Source organism: Sceloporus occidentalis, unplaced genomic scaffold (assembly GCF_023333645.1).
Source record: "Sceloporus occidentalis isolate IW3139 unplaced genomic scaffold, rSceOcc1.0.p SCAF_6, whole genome shotgun sequence".
NCBI lineage: Eukaryota > Metazoa > Chordata > Lepidosauria > Squamata > Phrynosomatidae > Sceloporus > Sceloporus occidentalis.
Window position 1 is genome coordinate 15,029,427 of NW_028316986.1, and position 22,068 is coordinate 15,051,494.

Here is a 22,068-nt window from a genome sequence, read left to right on the forward strand (position 1 = left end):
ACCCCTTTTCTGCGCCACAGTAAAACTTTCTGTGGCCAGGAAAAACTTCGGATTGGGGCTGCAGGGCTGCCAGTGAGGCTGCCCTGCCTCCAACCCAGAGATAAAAGGGGCGCCACAGACCCTTATCAATCTTTCAGTCAACCCATTTTAAAAATAATCAATTTAAATCATAGAATCATAGAGTTGGAAGAGACCACAAGGGCCATCCAGTCCAACCCCCTGCCATGCAGGATATCCAAATCAAAGCATCCCTGACAGATGGCCATCCAGCCTTTGTTTAAAGACCTCTAAGGAGGGAGATTCCACTACACTCCGAGGGAGTGTGTTCCACTGTCGAACAGCCCTTACTGTCAGGAAGTTCCTCCTAATGTTGAGGTGGAATCTCTTTTCCTGGAGCTTGCATCCATTGCTCCGGGTCCTAGTCTCTGGAGCAGCAGAAAACAAGCTTGCTCCCTCCTCAATGTGACATCCCTTTAGGTATTTAAACAGGGCTATCATATCACCTCTTAACCTCCTCTTCTGAGTTTAAATCAAATTGAATCAATCAGTTTTAAAAAACGATCACTTTGCTTAATAGATTAGTGGGGTACAGAAATGTCAACTGCATACTACTTATTCAATTGCTAAAGTATTTGTGTGTGCCCTCAAATCATTTGTGACTTAGGTGACCCTAAGGTAGATTAATTTTCAATTAATCTGTTTTAAAAACAATCAATTTAAATCAAATTAAATCAATCAATTTTAAAAATATCCACTTCGCTTAAAAGGTCAGTGGTGTACAGTAATGTCAACAGCATACTACTTTTTCAACCAGCAATGTATTTAAAAAAATATCCTCTTGTTGTGTGCCTTCACGTTGTTTCTGACCTATGGCGACCCTAAGCCTGGCGAACCTTATCAATTGTTCAATCAACCCGTTTTAAAAATAATAATTTTAAATAATTTATTTAAAACGAAAAAAATTGTCTTCAGGCTAGGTGTATATGAAGGTATATATGAAACATAAATGGATTTCATATTTGGACTTGGGTCCCAGCTCCTAGATACCTTATTAAATATATTCAAATATTTCAAAATCCGAAAAATATTAGCTAGGCCAAGCATTTGGAGTATTCTCGCTTGGCCATGAAACCCCCGGATGACCTTGCACAAGTCACATGCTCTTAGCCACAGAGGAAGGGAATGGCAAACCACTGAACAAATCTTGCCACGAAAAACCCATGATAGGTTTGCTTTAGGGTCGCCATAAGTCAGAAACAACTTAAAGGTATATGACACACTCAGCCTATATAACACCAGCACCCCATGGTTACAATTGGAGGATGATCCCCATTTCACTCTGGTTCAGACAATGAACAGCTTCTGATATAAAACTAAGAGACCTATATCACATCATTTTTTGTATGCCATTTATGCTTGGATTAATAATAATAATAAAGATTTATTTATATCCCTCCCAATCACGAAGAATCCGGGCGGGTTACAACAATAAAATACATCAATTACAATAGAGTTAAAAATCAAACCCTAGACCTACCGCCTCCCCATACCCAGTACTAAAACAGAATTAAACAATAATAGTATAAAAACATTAAAAGCATTTTTAAAAAGGCAGAAGCATAGGCGGGGAAGAATAGACAAATGAGGGGACAATATCTCTATATCTGGGGAGGGTAACTAAGTTGGAAAGGCCTGCTGGAAGAGATCTGTCTTGAGTGCTTTCTTAAAAGCTGTCAGGGTGGAAATGTGACGGATCTCCTCCGGCAGGTTGTTCCATAGTTTAGGAGCAGTAGTAGAGATTACACTACTCATCTTAAAATTACGATTGCCAGTAATGAGTTGCAAGTAGAAAATGACTGGTTCACAGTGATAGAGGTAGTACGGTGGCATAGGGAATTATTCAGCTGACATATCAGCCACAAACCAGTGTGGTGTAGTGGTCTGACCCTGGGTTAGGACCCTAAAGACAAGTAGAAATCCTTATTCAGCCATGGAAACCCATTGGATGACTGTGGGCAAGTCATATTCTCTAGGCCTCAGGGGAAGGCAATGACAAATCCTCCTAAAGACAATATCTGTTGACAGAGAAAAATAAAGAGGGGGAAAAAGAGAAGGGAATGCAGTTGTGCAAAAATCCAAACCTAGCTAGCGACAAAGAACAAAAGACTGGTAACAAGTGCATTTATGATTCTCTTACTGTTGTGTGCCTTCAAATTGTTTCCAATTTACAGCAACACTATGGCAAACACATCATGGGGTTTTCTTGGCAAGATTTGTTCAGAGGGGGATTTCTCTTTGCCTTCCTCTGAGGTTCAGAAAGTGCGTGACTTGCCTAAAATTATCCAGTAGATTTCTGTGACTAAGTGGGGATTCGAACTCTAGTCTCCAGAGTTGTGGTCCATCACTCAAACTTAGCTACTCAAACTAGTACAGCACACTGGCTCCCATGATTCTCTTACTGCCAAATGCCTCTTTCTTGTATTTTCATAGAGGTTTTTAAGGGTTTGACTACACATTGCAAAGCACCAATGTCCTTCATTAATTTACTTTTAAAAGAAAACAAAAGATACTGCTATTTTTTTAAAAAAAATCCCTAACACACACACACGCACGCACGCACGCACGCACGCACATGCACAGACAGACAGACATCTTGGAGATGGGACTCAGGTATAAACACAAATTCATGTATATTTCATCTACACTTTATACACATAGCCTGAAGGCAATTTTATACAGGTTGAGTCTCCCTTATCTGGAATGCTTGGGACCAGAAATGTTTTGGATTTTGGAGTTTTTTGGGGGGATTTCAGAATACATGTATTTGCATATTTTACACAATACTTTAAATAATTTTCGGCATGAAACAAAGTTTGTGTACACGGCTATGACAGCCAAATAACTCCCTATGCCATAGTGTTACCTTTACTGCTGTGAAACTGTAATTTTCCACTTGCAGCTCAGGTGCAATAATTAAGAAGAGTAGTGTGGTGTTATATGTAATTCAAAAACAAATGGCATACAAAATAATGATGTTAAATAACTTTAAATATGCCACAGGTCTCTTAGTCTTATACATAAGCTGTTCATTATTGGAATCAGAGTGAAATTGAGATCATCTTCCCATTGTAAACAATGCTGGTGTTATGGAGATTGAATACACATTATCCGAAATGCTTGGGTCAAGAAGTGTTTTGGATTTCAAATTTTTTTTGATTTTGAAATATTTTCATATACATAATGATGTATCTTGGAGGTGGGACTCAGGTCTAAACATGAAATCCATTTAGAAGGCTTAGAACCAGACATTGGAAGTGACCACAAGGACCATCCAGTCCAATCCCCTGCCATGCAGGAACTCACCATCAAAGCACCTCCATGAATTTCATAGAGGTTTCTTAAGCAAGGCATACTCAAGAGGTTCATACATGCATTATACACATAGACTGAAGGTAGTTTTATGCAATATTTTAAAATTTTATGCATGAAACAAAGTTTGTATATACTGAACTTTCAGAAAGCAAAAAGGTCATTATCTCAGCCACCCAGGAAATATGTTGTGGATTTTAGAGCATTTTGGATTTTTGGCTAAGGAGTACTCAGTCTGGGAAATAAGATGGTGTGATACAAATATTTCTTGCCTATTATTTTGACTTCCATTTGAACAATCCAGTGCCTGAGAATAGGTGTGTATGTGAAACGAAGATATTTTGCCTACATCCCCCTCTACGGTATGCACCTGCTTAGAAGTAAATCCTGTTGAGTTTGCTCTCAGGTAAACTGCAGCCTCAGTATACTTTACATAGTTCTTATTGAAATTAAATGGGGCTTCTGATGAAATGTGGCAACATCAGTCTGTTAATTCTTCAAATGTTTTAATTTGTTATAGGTTGGAGACTCAGATCAATGAAGAATGATTATAGGATTTCACATCTTTTTCATCTAGGGCATGGCTAATCAGCAACAGTTTTCAGATTCAAAGCAGTTTGAAGTTAAGATTTCAAATGTCAGGGAGATACAAAGTCGTATCTTCTTTACACATATTTGAGAAGACTTCCTTAAAATGAATTTATAATAGAGGCTCCCATCAGATATGTTTGGCTGAGTAGATTTATACTCCAGTGGAGTGTAATGTTTGCTGAGATAGTAAGTGTTGTTGACTTTCTGATCTCCAGTAGCTTTGAGGTGTATGTGTTTATTTATTTTATTTTCCCTCCCTCCCTTTTCTGTTTTGTTAGATCTCTTAGAATGGATTTTACAGAGGCCTATTCTGACAGATGCTCTGCTGTTGGCCTTGCAGCAAGGCAAGGTGATACCAAACGTTTGAAAAAACTCATCAGACAAGGATACAGTGTTGATGTTCCAGATAACCGGGGTTGGATGCCAATCCATGAGGCAGCCTTCCATAACACAAGCAAATGTCTGAAGCTCTTAATCTGCACAGGTGAGATATAATAGGGTTTTGCATGGAAAAATACAAATGAAGTAAGGAAGACAAGTTTCTGTTTCCATGGATTACACTGTGTTTTCCAGTATTGGAGTATGGAATGGCCCAAAAAAGTCAAAATTGTCAACAAGAATGTGGCATCTTTTTTAGCCCAAGATCTGAGTTTGATTTCAGAGAGGTTGTCAGCGTCTTCAGTACATTGGTGGGTAGGGCTGAAATGGCACCCCACCCCCCCACCCCCCAATTACAAATTATAAAACTTCTTTCAGCTAGTAAGGAAGTCATACAATGGAAGGTCTTTTAGAGAAAAACCCTATACAAAACCCAGGAGACTGCCAGGTGATACTGCCATTGGGAAGGAGGCATGGCCATCTGTAAAAGCTGAGAGGGCCAGATGAGGACTCAGGACCTGAGGTTCCCCTTTCATGAACTACAGTGTAGTTGGCATTGATTTCTGAAGTAAGTACTCCAGAAATGTACAGAACTGACCTTGACTGTGGAAGGAGTGAATAACAGATCCCCTTCTCTGTAAGAGTCAAACTGTCTGCCAATTTGGGCTTCAGAGCCTAAATCCTGCTGGAATTCCAACTAGAATAGACCAGTTGAATCAGTTGTTGAGTGTTGAGTCCATGCAAATGTAAATCTGATTTATTCAATGAGAATGCTCAAGTTGGGAGTGTCGGTAGGATTCAGGCCCTTGAATGCAGAGCCTCAGTAGATGATAGGTACCATGTAAGAGCTAAGAAGCTCTGCTACCTGTCATAAACTCTCTAGTTTAAATCTAATCTCTGACAGAGTTTGCACAGAAGCAGGAACTGTGGGAGGAAATTATAATGTGTGAGAGGAAGGCGGAGAAAGGGGAGGATGGAGTCAAGGAGCTTTTGTAAACTTATAACACTGTGTCACAGTCTGAGGTTACATGCAAACTGAGTTACTGTCTGGTGGACTAAGAGTGCATTTACACTGTAAATAATGCAGTTTGACACCACTTTAACTACCATGCTCCATCTTACAGAATCTGGGGCTTTGTAAATTCATGAGGTCCTAGCACTCTTTGCCAGAGAAAGCTAAAGACCTTACAAAACTTCAAATCCCAGGATTCCATAGGCTGGAGTTACATCATTTAAAGTGGTGTCAAATTGCATTATTATGTACTCAAAATCTGTGTTAGTAAGGCCTTTGTGTGCTTTAAATTGTTGGCCAAGAGTCCATGTTTAATAGTTAATCTTTTCTTCATGGGATAATTCTGCCCATGACCAATCTGTGGCAAGAACAGGAATGGCAACTTGGTGACATCTAAGTAGTTTTGGTTATAGCTCTTTGTCTTGACTATGTTCCCTTGCTCTTATCAAAGGAGAGTATTAAAAATGTGATTTCTTTGTTGCAGTCTAATGTGGAGCAATCTATTGTAGCTGCTCCCACCTGTACCACCTCAGCCCTCGATTACGCTGCATTTGTAGATGACATGTTCACCAGCATAAACAATTAAATATAGAGTAATACCTCTTGAACATACCTTAAAGCAGGAGAGGGAAAATTTTGGCTTTCCACACATTTTGGATTTCAACATCTGTACTATAATTTCAACACCTGTACAACACTTGTATATAGTTTTGGAGTTATAGTACAATATATTGAGAGGTCACCAGCTTGCAGAAAGGTTGTTTCAAGGCTTTCTGTTATGATTCTTCATCTTCTACCCCCTTTGTTTATATGCACCCAGTTTTGTTACCAGGAATGTGATGCCAGTTATTGGAAAACTATTGGGTTTTCACATAAACACTGGTTTTCCAACCTTGTCATTGTATTCAGTGTCTTTGTAACTGTGAAAAGTCACCAGGTATCTGAAATTCTCTGCAAAATTTGTTTGCTTCTTTATTTAAATTTTATACCATTTTCCTCCCAATATGGGGATTGAAGGCAGCTGACAATTTGAGTTAAAACAGAATACAGTTAAAACAATGGATAGCACAAAAGTTTTTTTCCAAAAAATCCAATGAAATGATCATATTAAAAACATGATTTTAAACCAGTTTTTAAAAGGCAGTCAAACTATAACAATACTGATAAAAATACAAATATAAAACACCCCAATGAAATTACCTTCTGCTACAGATTGTAAACAGAGATGACTTCACCTGCTGGCCAAAAGAGAGCAGAGGGGGCCAACCTAGTTTCTCTTGGGAAGGAATTCTTAAGCCTGGGAGTTGCTGCTAAGAAGGTTCTCTCCTGTTTCCCCATCAAACATGCCTGTGATGGTTGTGGAACTGAAAGATCTTAAACTTTCAGATATGGCTTTCAGATAGTATGGACACATGCTGTATAGGGCTTTATACAGGCACTTTGAATTGTGCCCAGAAATAAATCAGTAGCTAGTAAAGCTGTTTCAACGGGGGAGTTATATGTTCCCTATAACTGTATTCCCTGCTACATGGTATAAGACAGTCTGTTTTAATTCCCAGGTAGATGAATTGCTCTAGAATGGCCACACCTCTTACCTGGGTTGTTGAAAGCTGATGTCCTAGTAGAACATAAATGATAAATATGACAATAGAGAAAACCACAGGCAGTGCTGCTCAAAGGTAGACACGCACAGCATTGAGTGCTTGCAGGCACTTCACCTGCTGTGCTCGGCAAGTATACTCTTGAGTGCCAAAATGCTGTTCCCAGATGTAGAATGTAAAATAAGCTTCTCTCACTGATCTCACTTTAAAACAAGTGATTTAATGTTTAAAGAATATTTGCTTTTGTGTTACCATATCCAGCACCTTCTGATAACTACATAAGATCAAAGACGTTTGAAGGCACTTGTCCATTGCATCTTTCGGCAAGTCGGGGAAGCTTGGAATGTGCTGCTATACTTCTGGAATCTGGAGCTGATCCTAATGAGCTGACTAATGATGCAACAACACCTTTATTTTTAGGTAAGTACAGCCTGTGCTGGAAATAAGAATTACTGAGAGTATTAGATGACTGAATCTTAACTAGAGGTGTGCGAGAAATTCATTGCTCACATTTCAAGGTGAGCATACCATTTTGAACTTCCCAGACCTAGATGTTAATTGGAACAAAGTTTGCTCTCAAAGTCAGTACAATTCTAACATTTGTGATGTAATTGTCATACATACACAAAAACATACACAAAGTGTCTACATTTTGAAAAAATTGATACAAATATGCAAGTTTTAGAAAAATGCACATGGAAATTCATGCACATTATTTTAAAAGTCCATGAAAGCCCTGGTGGCACAGTGGTTAAATGCCTGTACTGCAGCCACTCACTCACAAGCCACGAGTTGTGAGTTCAATACCAGCCAGCGGCTCAGGGTCGACTTAGCCTGGCATTCATCTGTAGGATGCTAAAATGAGTACCCAGCTTGTTGGGGGCAACACATTGTAAACTGCTTAGGAAGTGCTGAAGTGCACTGATAAGTGGTATAGAAATGTACTTGCTATTGCTATTGGTATGAAGATATATGCATACTTTCATTCAGACTGACACCCTCCCCAAAGTAATCAAGAAAAATAAGGGTGAAAAAAATGAAGTTCCAACAAATTCCCCATTTCCTATCCCTAGCAATTTGTAAAATATAGGTTGTGCAGGTCTTTAAGCATGAAGCTGCTAGGCAAAAGAATTCATTAATGTTTCTGCCATGGAAGAATTCTCTCATCTGGGCTAATTGCAATGGAATTTTAGACTTTCATTCACTGAGTCATTCAAACAGCCTAGCATACTGTGTGCAAACCACTTTTCCATGTTGGAGGAGTTTTCCAAAGCAAATTATGATCTGACTAATGTGTCTGTGTGTTGTTACTTAAATTATAAGAATTTGAGAAATTCCACTGATAGAGAAGTCTTAATATATCTAACTGAGGTCTCTGAATTGATATTATATGTTAATGATAATAGGTAGTTTAGTATCTGCTTTTCCCCTCCTATGCTCACTCCCTTTAAAAAGCAGGTCTGTGGCCATATATTAGACAGAATCTCTTTCAAAAGCTAGAACATGATACCAGACGAATATACCTATCATTAGAAAATATGAAGTGACTACCTCAGGTAGCTAATTTTACAGATGTAATTTACTTCATTTATTATTACTGCTAGATAATGAGGAGAGGTGTTTGTGGGATTTTTTTGCTTTAGATGTCAAAATTACTTGGCTGGCTTTGGCTATTCCATGCTTTGACTTGGCCAAGTGGAACAGGCCACTGATGTGCCTCATGCCTCAGACCACAAAATTTCTTGGGCTGACTGGGGACTTAAAGATTAAACCTGACCTTTTCTGTTCATATAATCCTCTCCAGTGCAAGGTGGGCAAACTGTATTTTGTTTCTAAATTAAGGGCTTTCAAAAGAAAGTAAATGAGCTTGGTTTATACTTCAATGGCATGTACTGAAGGTAGCTGCCATGGGCTGTCCTGAAAGGGCAAATTTACAAAACATTTGGAAAGGAATTATACAAGAGTTTGATGCTTACTGGAGGAAATATAAAAAATAACAACAATGGATCTTTAAATAATTTAAGGCTAAGAATATTTGAAGTGTGCCAGCAGGTGTCAGTATTACCAAAGGAATAGTGAAATGCTGTATTGATTTTAAACAGCTTGCACTGAGTTGTATTCTCATAGAAAAAGGTGCACTTAACGTGTGTTTGTGTGTCTGCAAAGAGGAGTGATAAAGTGAAATGGTTTTCTTCAGAAGGTTATTCTGTGGACTCTACATTTTGCAGCCATCTGTAATCTGGATTGTAAAACACTGAGGTGGGATTCATGATGGCCAGATGTGGAAGAATATTGATGTATAGATGAGGTGTGCAGGGTGATCATGAGGCTAGGACAAGGAGGGAATCCTCTGGTGCTGGAAGATATGCAGTGGAAACAAGTTTTTTATAGATGTTTGCACATGTGTGGACTCCCTGAAGGCCCTGATTAGAGGCTCTGTATACGATCTGTGGAGAAAACTTTCTGCTCATGTCCATCTTATGAATCTCTCAAGTAGCCAGGTCAGCCTTATCATTGCCATGCTTCTGTGGAGATGCAGCCACAGCACTGTCATCAGGTGTCTGGTTGTGATCCTCCATGTCATCTGATCCCTGGCTGAAGCCCTAGATGGAGTTTTTCCAGCCAGCATTTCATCCATGTACTATATATATATAAAATCTTTATTTCAGCCAACAGGCCATAAAACAACAAAGTGTGTATAAAACGCATAAAACATATAAAGCTTATTAAAATGGGGCTATAGAACAGATATTCATGACGTACTCATAATATGTACATTTGTATATATACAGAAGCACTCACAGATGCATTAGATAATACTAAGCCATAAAACACATAGCCAAAATGGATATTTGTTTGGGTATTCAGAATATAAAAAATAAGGCTGTTCATTTAGTTTGGGTCATAATCTTACGTGTTTTAACAGCAGAGAAAAGGAACTTTGCCACTACTTCCGTTTTGCTTTTCTTAGAATCATTTAACAGATACTCCAAGTACCAATTGTTAGGTCTACCCAGAAACTTAAGCAGGAGGGGAGAAATTAATCTTAGCCTCTCATCCTTGTAAAAAATACAAAAAAATAGGACATGCTCTATAGGTACTAGACTTCTCTCCTCCTCTCTGTCCCCTGCATTTGGATCATCTGTGCAACTTTGAATGGTGGGACTTCCATGAGCTGGCTGAGTGTACAACCCCAAGTCAGCCCAACAAAATGTCCAGATGAACTATTTCCTTTGCATACATGATTATACCCCACCATGCTGTGATTGCTCTTTCTTTGACACTGATGCCTCAAAAAATAAAGAATCTTTAAAAGTGAGGCTTGAATTTGAGAAGTATTGAATTCTGTCATGTTTTTATAACTGAACTGTTAAGCATATACTTAATAAACAGTATTCTTCACATTTTCAAAATCGCTGTCCATGTATAGACTCTGACAGTGGAAAACTGACAAGTCACGCTGAGGGAAGATTTCCAAGAAAAATCCTCTTATCTCTGTGGGAAAAATTATGGTCCCTCACACCTCCAGTTTTGGTAAGGATATTGCTCAAACACTTTCCTCATGCTACCATGTGATATCTCCAACTAGCAGTGGGCAGTTTTTTGGCACTTGCCACTGCCGGCTGTGAACAGGGCAAGGGATTTATGGGAAGTTGAGATTTCTCCATTAATTTTCACCAGTTTCTGCTTGCATGTGCTAAAACTTAACATTTCAGTCTATATTTAGCAGCTAAATATACATATTGAAACCTTCACCCATCATGCAAATGCATTTCACAAGCCTGCTTTAAATATGTCAGAATATGTATTTGATAGCACCCTGCAAAGACACATTTACAGTCCAGAACATTTTCTTAGCAACATTTATAAAAATGTACTGAGTTGAGTCAAGACGTTCTCATCTTTCCTCTTTGCAATTAAAATGTATCTGTTTAACATTTTCTGCTCTTTAGAGTGTTCCCATTATATATATATTTTCTAAAGTGCTCCTTTCTGATGCACTTTATTTATGTGTTCTTGATTGGGTTGCTTATATAAATTGAAGGTTCCCCTGTCCTTGTTTCTTTAGTAGTCTTTAAAAAAAACATTGCTGGAAAATATTCCAAATATTGGTTTATATTTTTAAATGTTCTGAGGCCTGTAGATTGCAGTGGGCCCGTGGTTTCTGCTGGGGTTTAGTTGCAGCACCCCATATGGATAGTAAAATTTGTAGATGTTCAAGTCCCATTATATACAGTGGGGTTGTAAAATGGTGTTCCTTATATCAAATAGGAAAATCAAAGTTTGCTTCTTGGAATTAAAAAAAAAATTTCAAGCTGTGGATGGTTGAACCCTTGGATGCACAATCTGAGAATACAGAGGGCCACATGTACTTGGCAAAGACAAGCATATCTTTTTTTCAGTACGATGACTACATTTGTGGGAAATACAGTGAGAGAAAGAAATAAGGATTTTTTCTTTGACCTTATGTTGGATTTGACTTAGGAGAGGTCCATAAGTTGAGTGAGAGGCAGATCGATGGCTATAATGGTTTTCTTGGGATGGCAAGCTCAGCCATCCTAAATTTGTGCATCCCCACATAGATGGCAGGGCTGGTTAGAAGATAGATTGATATCTACTAGTAGATCACTGTATGGGTTAGCAAGACCATCAGAGAACAGGTTGCTCATCTATAAATCTGATTAATGAATGGAATTCATGATCTGTAGTAACTCAAGTGCTATTTTTATTGGTGTTGTGTGCAAACTGCCAGCTTGCAATAAGTACCACAGATTATTTTTAGGGAATAGAAAGTATTTAATGAGGCAGTTACATGTCCAATAGACATAGGAGGATGAGGTCTATGGTTAAGGCAAAGATTCAAAAGAGGAAGATGAGATAGTCAGACCAAAGAATATATATTGTATTCAAAGAAGCAATATAACTTACAAGACAAGGAAGGAGCATCACTGAGAATACCTAGTGTCTTGTTTCTACCTTTATTCCTTCCTTTAAACACATAGCTGTCTGTGCAAATGGAATTGTAATTCTCCACTTCCAACAGTTTTATTGGGGGTTATCCAAATACGTGGTTCATGGAATGCAGTTCCTGAGCTTCCATTTTGCTTCTGGTTCTGCTAACAGCTGAGAGGCCTTCTTCTTGGTCTTCATCAAAAATAGTGAATAATGGCAACCACAATAGCTCAGTAAGTCCCATCTTCAAGCCTTAAACATTCCTAGTTCCCAGTTCAAGACCTTGGTACTGGGGTGCTCAGGAAAACATGATGACTGATTATGGTTAGAGAGAGAGGTCATCACTCAGTAGTACTGAGTAATCTCATACCCACAAATTAATAGATTTTCAGATAACATTTGAAAATTCTTCCAGATTATTTAGGTTATCCTTTAAATTATGGAATTGTCCTAGCTTCATACTGGCACACATGTAACTGTTTCTGGATACAGGAGAGCATTTGTGCTTTCCTGCTTTAATGTGCTGACTTCTGCCAAGTGCGTTTCCTACGTGGGTGTGTATTTACTGTATATTTTTTATATGCAGATGAAACCCATCTTATATTGGGAGAAAGGCAGGATATAAAATATACATACATACATGTAGGTATGGTGTAGAGGTTTGAGTGTCAGACTACGATTTTGGAGGCCAGGGTTTAATAATCAGCAGTAGTAATATGGTATGCAAATGACATGATATTACTAGCAGAAAATAACAAAGACTTGGAACAATTACTGAAGAAAGTAGGTGGAGAAAGTGCAAAGACAGCTTTACAATTAAACGTTAAGAAAACAAAAGCAATGATCATAGATAATATACATAACTTTAAAGTATATGATGACATTGAACTAGTTCAGGATTTTGCAGACCATGCCTCAATATTTAATCAGAATGGAGACTGCAGTCAAGACTACAAAAGAAGACTTGGACTTGGAAGGAAAGCTAAGCAGGAAAGACAAGACCCTGAAATGAAAAATATATATCACTAAGTACTAAAATCAGGATGTTCCATACTATAATGCTGTGGTGGTGAACCTATGGCATGCAAAGCCATTTTCTGTGGCATGTAGAGGGCAGGGAAGAGGAGGAACAGGCGAACTGGTGGTTGAAGGCACGGGAGGGTGCAGGGAAGGAGGAGGAAACGGTGTATGCCTGTTCCTCTTCTTCCCCCCTTGCCCCCCGAGTCTTCAGCTGTCTCCGGAGAGGCAGCTGAAAGCCCAGGAGGGCGGGGGGAAGAAGTCCTGCCCCTGGGGGGTGTAAGTCCCATACCCCCCCCTCCAGATGTTCCACCCCTGGCACCTGGACTGGGCTCTAAAGGCTAATGGTTACTCCACCTCAGACATCAGAAGGGCTTTCAGACCCAGAAAAAACCCATAGAAATGAAGACGAACAACCACCAAAGGGAAGGCATTTTTACCATACATCAAAAGTCACAGGCAGAATAGGGAAACTGGTGAGGAAACACAACCTCTAGATGCTCTGCAAACTGACCAATAAAATCCAACAAATGCTGTGCTCAGCGAAGGACAGGAGAGACCCTCTCATGGCCACAGGAGTTTACTGCATGCCATGCAGCTATGGTCAAGTCTACATAGGGACCACCAAATGCAGTGTTCAAACAAGACTCAATGAACACAAGAGACACTGCAGATTGGATTAGCCAGAAAAATCAGCAGTAGGCGAACACGTTATAAACCATCCTGGTCAAAAAATGCCGTTTGAAAACACTGAAATTCTGGACCATGCCAACAACTATCAGGTCAGAATGCACAGGGAAGCCATTGAAATCCATAAACATCTGGATAACTTCAACCGGAAAGAAGAAACCCTGAAAGTAAACAAAGGCCCCATACAGACAGGCCAAAATAAAGCTGCTTCAGGTCACTTTGGAGGTATGCTGTTTCAATGATGCATGTGTGCTAAGACTCCGGAAGCCACGCCAAAGCCGCAATCCAGTCCCAAGGACTAGAGTGCAGCTTTGACACAGTTTCCGGACTCTTAATACGCATGCATCATTGAAACAGCATATCTCCAAAGTGACCTGCAGTAGCTTTATTTTGGCCTGTCTGTATGGGGCCTAAGTTTGGCTACCAATCCTGAAAAACAGCAAAATCAAGACACAGCAAATGCAAATGAAAACTACCCAGGGTGAGGGAGGTTTCCCAGTAGTGGATCATTAATTAAATAGATACTCTGAGGCACTGCCATTCAGCAACAGACCAACACAGAGATTAACATGTAAATCACTTCCTCTGAATGAAGGGTCACACAGTGTATATATCCCACTCACTTTCATGCCAGCATTCCCTGAAGATGCCAGCCACATCTGCAGGAATAAACTCTTCCAGAACACGGCTACATAGCCAAAAAATTCCACAAAAAACTATGTTCAACTATGGTTAATTATTTAGCCACCTTATTGCCGGTGTTAGAGTGATAAAGGAGGGAATATTTTGGTGGTGGTAGATGGCCAAATGGAGACGTAATTGTGGATAGAGAAAGTTAAATCCATATCCGGGGATTTTTACAAGTTAGTAAAGAATCTCTTGGGAGGAGATTTGAAGCCTTTAAATCTAGTCATTTCTTGTGTGCAAGTACAGAGGGAGAAGAAACATTTTCTGAAGCTGTTCTTGTAGTACTCTGAAGAGTAGGGTTGCCATAACCTGGCGGCCCCTGTGCCAATCACGGTTTCGGGGGACCCTCCTGGTCCCGGTCCGGTTTGGGCCCCCACCTGTGCCTTGTTCCCGGTTTGGGGGCCCGCTCCGGCCATTGCTGCTGCTGCTAATGCGGCTGCTGCGGCGCCAACCCACCTCCTCCTCCGGCTCCGCCTTCCTTCTCTTCCTCGGCGGCAGAAGCGCCGCCACCACCGCGCCCCCACTGTGAGGGCTTGTGCGCTGCCCAGGCCTCAGCAGGGGCCAGTGGCAGCGCGCGCGCCTGCCCCACTTCCCTCCGCGCGCGCCTGCCCCGCTTCCCTTCCTCCCGCGCCAGCCATCATAAGGAGGAGGAGGGGGGAGAGGAGGAGGAGGAGGAGGAGGAAGGGGAAGGAGCCGGAGGAAGGGTGCCTGAAGGCCAGGGCAGAATTGGGCCGGAGGAGGAGGAGGAGGAGGAGGAGGAGGAGGAGGAGGAGGAGGAGGAAAGCTGAGTCAGTGGCCATTAGGTCTGCCTTGGTTTTTTGGGGTTTTTAAATTATTTTTAAAAATACAAAATACTTATTTTATTTAATTTTTTAAATTTTTATTATTGCTTTTTATTTTTTATTTTATTAATTTTTATTATTGCTTGTTTTTGTTTTATTTTATTAATTTTTATTATTGCTTGTTTTTATTTTATTACATTAATTTTTATTATTGCTTGTTTTTTATTTTATTACATTAATTTTTATTATCAAATATATACACCCCTGCCTTGTTTTTTATTTATTTTTTCATTATTTTTTATTATTAAATATATGCAAGTGCATTTTTTGTGTATTTATGGTGCTTTGAATGCTAACAAGTCTGCCTTTCCTGGACAATTATAGTGGTGGTGGTGGCGATGATGATGATGATGGTGATGATATTGATATCAACAAGCCTCTGAGGCACGGCCAATGTAACTTGCTGTGATTTTTACAAACTCATGCGCAGTGAAGAAAAACCACAGTCCCTTGACCAAGTACACACTTCTGAGAAGTAAAGTTGAACCCGAGGGCAAATACATTTCTGCCATCTGTCTAAGAATAATGCCAAAATGTCCTCCATTTTGATCATGCCTAAAAACATGCATTTATATTAAAATTTTTTTTAAAAACCTCAATTTTTTGCGCGTCCTCCATTTTTATATAAAAAAATGTGTCCTACATTTGAAAATGTTGCCCTACATTTGTCCTACATTTGTCCCAGTTTGGAGGTCCTCACTTATGGCAACCCTACTGAAGAGGCATGTGGAGGGAAAGCCTTTAAAAAACTATTCTCTGGGGAAGTACTCCAGTGGCCGATTCTGACTCTGCTCAAAGGGTTTTGTTTTTCAAAAAAATAAAATAAATAAACCAGTGTTTGGTTTTGTGCAGGCGACCTTCATATTGTTTTCAAGAGAGGAAAAGATTAAAATGTGGATGTCTGTCTGGAGGAGAAATGCCTTTCTCAGAGTTGCCATTTAAGAGCTAGCCTTCAAAACACTGCAGTGGAAATCTGCCCAAAAGCCAACTTTGGGGGGGCACTTGTGGAAATCCAGTCTGATATCTCTTTGCTATTTTGGGTTTTATTGTTGTTTTGTTCTCAGATGTTATTCAGTCTTTTATTTTCAAAGAAATTCTGCCTCTGTAACCACCTGATGTGTAGGGATTTGGGGCTGCAAACTGGCAGAGTTAATATATCAATGGGAGAGGCAAGTCTGTTGAGGGAATTAAGAACAGTCAAAGCAAATTCTTGGCTTAAATGGAGAGTACAAGTCTTGTCAGTGCTGTGAAACTATAATAATCAGACAAGGGAAAGCTCTGAAAGGATGCACACTCTTTAGTTTTTCCTTTTTAAAAATCTGTATTTTAAAAAAGCAAATATAAAGACACAGTGTTATTAAAGGGCCTGTGTTTAGTGCTCCTATATATCTGGGTAACTACTGGACTCCAGGAGTTATAAAAATACACTAAACTCTCCAACCCGACCTGTTCTGTATTATTTTTTTCTGTTTATTTTCCTTAAATAAAACATTTGATTGTTCTGTGGTATTTTTGATTTAAATTTGAACATTGAACTGAAGGTACATTGAATGTCGGACACTAGCTAACACCTTTCTCCCAGTATTGGATCAAAGGTAGCAAACAAAATGAGTTAAAAACAAGTACAGTAAAAACACTGGAAAGTACAAAAGTTAAAAAAAAATTAAATCAACACTCATATTAAAACATTTATTCATAGAATCATAGAATCATAGTATTGTAGAGTTGGAAGACCACAAGGACCATCCAGTCCAACCCCCTGCAATGCAGGAACTCTCAATCAAAGCATTCTCCCAACAGATGTCATCCAGAAGAGACTGGAGACTCCACTACAATCCGAGGGAATGTGTTTCACTGTTGAACAGCCCTTACTGTCAGGAAGTTCCTCCTAAAGTTGAGGTGGAATCTCTTTTCCTGTAGCTTGCATCCATTGTTCTGTGTTCTAGTCTCTGGAGTAGCAGAAAACAAGCTTGCTCCATCCTCAATATGACATCCTTTCAAATATTTAAACAAGGCTATTCTATCACCTCTTAACCTTCTCTTTTCCAGGCTAAACATCCCCAGCTCCCTAAGTCGTTCCTCATAGGACATGGTTTCCAGACCCTTCACCATTTTAGTCGCCTTCCTTTGGACATGCTCCAGTTTCTCAACATCCTTTTTAAATTGTGGTGCCCAGAACTGGACACAATATTCCAGGTGGGGCCTGACAAAAGCAGAATAGAGTGGCATACTTACTTCCCTTGATCTAGACACTATACTTTTATTGATGCAGCCTTTTTAGTTGCCTCATCACACTGTTGACTCATGTTCAATTTGTGGTCTACTTGGACTCCTAGATCCCTTTCACATGGAGTGTCGTTCAGCCAGGTGTCACCCATCCTATATCTGTGCATTTCATTTTTCTGCCCTAAATACAGTACCTTACATTTTTCTGTGTTGAATATCATTTTGTTAGCTTTGGCCCAGCTTTTGAATTTTGATCCTGTCCTCTGGGGTATTAGCTACTCCTCCTAGTTTGGTGTCACCTGCAAATTTGATAAGTATGCCTCTAATTCTGTCATCCAAGTCATTGATAAAGATGTTGAATAGCACTGGGCCCAGGACAGAGCCCTGTTGCACCCCACTGGTCACTTCAGGATGAAAAAGAGACACTGTTGAGCCCCCTTTGGGTTTGACCAGTCAACCAATTACAAATCCAAGAAACAGTTACCTTGTCTAACCCACATTCTACAAGTTTCATCCACCATCTTGAGGGAGAGAGAGGCAGGCTTAGCTCCACCAGGCCTGCCTGGAAGAAGACAAGCCCTCCCTTCATCCTCCATCTTGTAGGAGAGAGAGAGGCAGGCAAGCTCCACCAGGCCTGCCTGGAAGAAGACAAGCCCTCCCTTCATCCTCCATCTTGAGGGAGAGAGAGAGGCAGGCTAGCTCCACCAGGCCTGCCTGGAAGAAGACAAGCCCTCCCTTCATCCTCCATCTTGAGGGAGAGGGAGGCAGGCTAGCTCCACCAGGCCTGCCTGGAAGAAGACAAGCCCTCCCTTCATCCTCCATCTTGAGGGAGAGAGAGAGGTAGGCAAGCTCCACCAGGCCTGCCTGGAAGAAGACGAGCCCTCCCTTCATCCTCCATCTTGAAGGAGAGAGAGAGGTAGGCAAGCTCCACCAGGCCTGCCTGGAAGAAGACAAGCCCTCCCTTCATCCTCCATCTTGAAGGAGAGAGAGAGGCAGGCAAGCTCCACCAGGCCTGCCTGGAAGAAGACAAGCCCTCCCTTCATCCTCCATCTTGAGGGAGAGGGAGGCAGGCAAGCTCCACCAGGCCTGCCTGGAAGAAGACAAGCCCTCCCTTCATCCTCCATCTTGAGGGAGAGGGAGGCAGGCTAGCTCCACCAGGCCTGCCTGGAAGAAGACAAGCCCTCCCTTCATCCTCCATCTTGAGGGAGAGAGAGAGGTAGGCAAGCTCCACCAGGCCTGCCTGGAAGAAGACGAGCCCTCCCTTCATCCTCCATCTTGAAGGAGAGAGAGAGGTAGGCAAGCTCCACCAGGCCTGCCTGGAAGAAGACAAGCCCTCCCTTCATCCTCCATCTTGAGGGAGAGAGAGGCAGGCTAGCTCCACCAGGCCTGCCTGGAGGAAGACAAGCCCTCCCTTCATCCTCCATCTTGAGGGAGAGGGAGGCAGGCTAGCTCCACCAGGCCTGCCTGGAAGAAGACAAGCCCTCCCTTCATCCTCCATCTTGAAGGAGAGAGAGAGGCAGGCAAGCTCCACCAGGCCTGCCTGGAAGAAGACAAGCCCTCCCTTCATCCTCCATCTTGAGGGAGAGGGAGGCAGGCTAGCTCCACCAGGCCTGCCTGGAAGAAGACAAGCCCTCCCTTCATCCTCCATCTTGAAGGAGAGAGAGAGGCAGGCAAGCTCCACCAGGCCTGCCTGGAAGAAGACAAGCCCTCCCTTCATCCTCCATCTTGAAGGAGAGAGAGAGGCAGGCAAGCTCCACCAGGCCTGCCTGGAAGAAGACAAGCCCTCCCTTCATCCTCCATCTTGAGGGAGAGGGAGGCAGGCTAGCTCCACCAGGCCTACCTGGAAGAAGACGAGCCCTCCCTTCATCCTCCATCTTGAAGAAGAGAGAGAGGTAGGCAAGCTCCACCAGGCCTGCCTGGAAGAAGACGAGCCCTCCCTTCATCCTCCATCTTGAAGGAGAGAGAGAGGTAGGCAAGCTCCACCAGGCCTGCCTGGAAGAAGACAAGCCCTCCCTTCATCCTCCATCTTGAAGGAGAGAGAGAGGTAGGCAAGCTCCACCAGGCCTGCCTGGAAGAAGACAAGCCCTCCCTGCATCCTCCATCTTGAAGGAGAGAGAGAGGCAGGCAAGCTCCACCAGGCCTGCCTGGAAGAAGACAAGCCCTCCCTTCATCCTCCATCTTGAGGGAGAGAGAGAGGCAGGCAAGCTCCACCAGGCCTGCCTGGAAGAAGACAAGCCCTCCCTTCATCCTCCATCTTGAGGGAGAGAGAGAGGCAGGCAAGCTCCACCAGGCCTGCCTGGAAGAAGACAAGCCCTCCCTTCATCCTCCATCTTGAGGGAGAGAGAGAGGCAGGCAAGCTCCACCAGGCCTGCCTGGAAGAAGACAAGCCCTCCCTTCATCCTCCATCTTGAGGGAGAGAGAGAGGCAGGCAAGCTCCACCAGGCCTGCCTGGAAGAAGACAAGCCCTCCCTTCATCCTCCATCTTGAAGGAGAGAGAGAGGCAGGCAAGCTCCACCAGGCCTGCCTGGAAGAAGACAAGCCCTCCCTTCATCCTCCATCTTGAAGGAGAGAGAGAGGCAGGCAAGCTCCACCAGGCCTGCCTGGAAGAAGACAAGCCCTCCCTTCATCCTCCATCTTGAAGGAGAGAGAGAGGCAGGCAAGCTCCACCAGGCCTGCCTGGAAGAAGACAAGCCCTCCCTTCATCCTCCATCTTGAAGGAGAGAGAGAGGCAGGCAAGCTCCACCAGGCCTGCCTGGAAGAAGACAGGCCCTCCCTTCATCCTCCATCTTGAAGGAGAGAGAGAGGCAGGCAAGCTCCACCAGGCCTGCCTGGAAGAAGACAAGCCCTCCCTTCATCCTCCATCTTGAGGGAGAGGGAGGCAGGCTAGCTCCACCAGGCCTGCCTGGAAGAAGACAAGCCCTCCCTTCATCCTCCATCTTGAAGGAGAGAGAGAGGCAGGCAAGCTCCACCAGGCCTGCCTGGAAGAAGACGAGCCCTCCCTTCATCCTCCATCTTGAAGGAGAGAGAGAGGTAGGCAAGCTCCACCAGGCCTGCCTGGAAGAAGACGAGCCCTCCCTTCATCCTCCATCTTGAAGGAGAGAGAGAGAGGTAGGCAAGCTCCACCAGGCCTGCCTGGAAGAAGACAAGCCCTCCCTTCATCCTCCATCTTGAGGGAGAGAGAGAGGTAGGCAAGCTCCACCAGGCCTGCCTGGAAGAAGACAAGCCCTCCCTTCATCCTCCATCTTGAGGGAGAGGGAGGCAGGCTAGCTCCACCAGGCCTGCCTGGAAGAAGACAAGCCCTCCCTTCATCCTCCATCTTGAAGGAGAGAGAGAGGCAGGCAAGCTCCACCAGGCCTGCCTGGAAGAAGACAAGCCCTCCCTTCATCCTCCATCTTGAGGGAGAGGGAGGCAGGCAAGCTCCACCAGGCCTGCCTGGAAGAAGACAAGCCCTCCCTTCATCCTCCATCTTGAAGGAGAGAGAGAGGCAGGCAAGCTCCACCAGGCCTGCCTGGAAGAAGACAAGCCCTCCCTTCATCCTCCATCTTGAAGGAGAGAGAGAGGCAGGCAAGCTCCACCAGGCCTGCCTGGAAGAAGACAAGCCCTCCCTTCATCCTCCATCTTGAAGGAGAGAGAGAGGCAGGCAAGCTCCACCAGGCCTGCCTGGAAGAAGACAGGCCCTCCCTTCATCCTCCATCTTGAAGGAGAGAGAGAGGTAGGCAAGCTCCACCAGGCCTGCCTGGAAGAAGACAGGCCCTCCCTTCATCCTCCATCTTGAAGGAGAGAGAGAGGTAGGCAAGCTCCACCAGGCCTGCCTGGAAGAAGACAAGCCCTCCCTTCATCCTCCATCTTGAAGGAGAGAGAGAGGCAGGCAAGCTCCACCAGGCCTGCCTGGAAGAAGACAAGCCCTCCCTTCATCCTCCATCTTGAGGGAGAGGGAGGCAGGCAAGCTCCACCAGGCCTGCCTGGAAGAAGACAAGCCCTCCCTTCATCCTCCATCTTGAGGGAGAGGGAGGCAGGCTAGCTCCACCAGGCCTGCCTGGAAGAAGACAAGCCCTCCCTTCATCCTCCATCTTGAAGGAGAGAGAGAGGCAGGCAAGCTCCACCAGGCCTGCCTGGAAGAAGACAAGCCCTCCCTTCATCCTCCATCTTGAAGGAGAGAGAGAGGCAGGCAAGCTCCACCAGGCCTGCCTGGAAGAAGACAAGCCCTCCCTTCATCCTCCATCTTGAGGGAGAGGGAGGCAGGCTAGCTCCACCAGGCCTGCCTGGAAGAAGACGAGCCCTCCCTTCATCCTCCATCTTGAAGGAGAGAGAGAGGCAGGCAAGCTCCACCAGGCCTGCCTGGAAGAAGACAAGCCCTCCCTTCATCCTCCATCTTGAGGGAGAGAGAGAGGCAGGCAAGCTCCACCAGGCCTGCCTGGAAGAAGACAAGCCCTCCCTTCATCCTCCATCTTGAAGGAGAGAGAGAGGTAGGCAAGCTCCACCAGGCCTGCCTGGAAGAAGACGAGCCCTCCCTTCATCCTCCATCTTGAAGGAGAGAGAGAGGTAGGCAAGCTCCACCAGGCCTGCCTGGAAGAAGACGAGCCCTCCCTTCATCCTCCATCTTGAAGGAGAGAGAGAGGCAGGCAAGCTCCACCAGGCCTGCCTGGAAGAAGACAAGCCCTCCCTTCATCCTCCATCTTGAGGGAGAGAGAGGCAGGCAAGC

At 43.3% G+C, this 22,068-nt stretch overlaps 1 protein-coding gene across 2 annotated transcripts in view; it reads left to right on the forward strand.

The window, feature by feature from the left end:
• The window catches only part of ASB3 (ankyrin repeat and SOCS box containing 3), a 91,168-nt gene that overhangs the window by 33,408 nt on the left and 35,692 nt on the right, over positions 1–22,068 (forward strand). For both annotated transcript variants that reach the window (XM_089528927.1, XM_089528928.1), the window contains exons 3-4: positions 4,239–4,444; positions 7,213–7,371. In XM_089528927.1, the coding sequence (XP_089385053.1) occupies positions 4,249–4,444; positions 7,213–7,371 (355 nt within the window). In that variant the 5' untranslated portion in view covers positions 4,239–4,248. The remainder of the gene's footprint in view (positions 1–4,238; positions 4,445–7,212; positions 7,372–22,068) is intronic.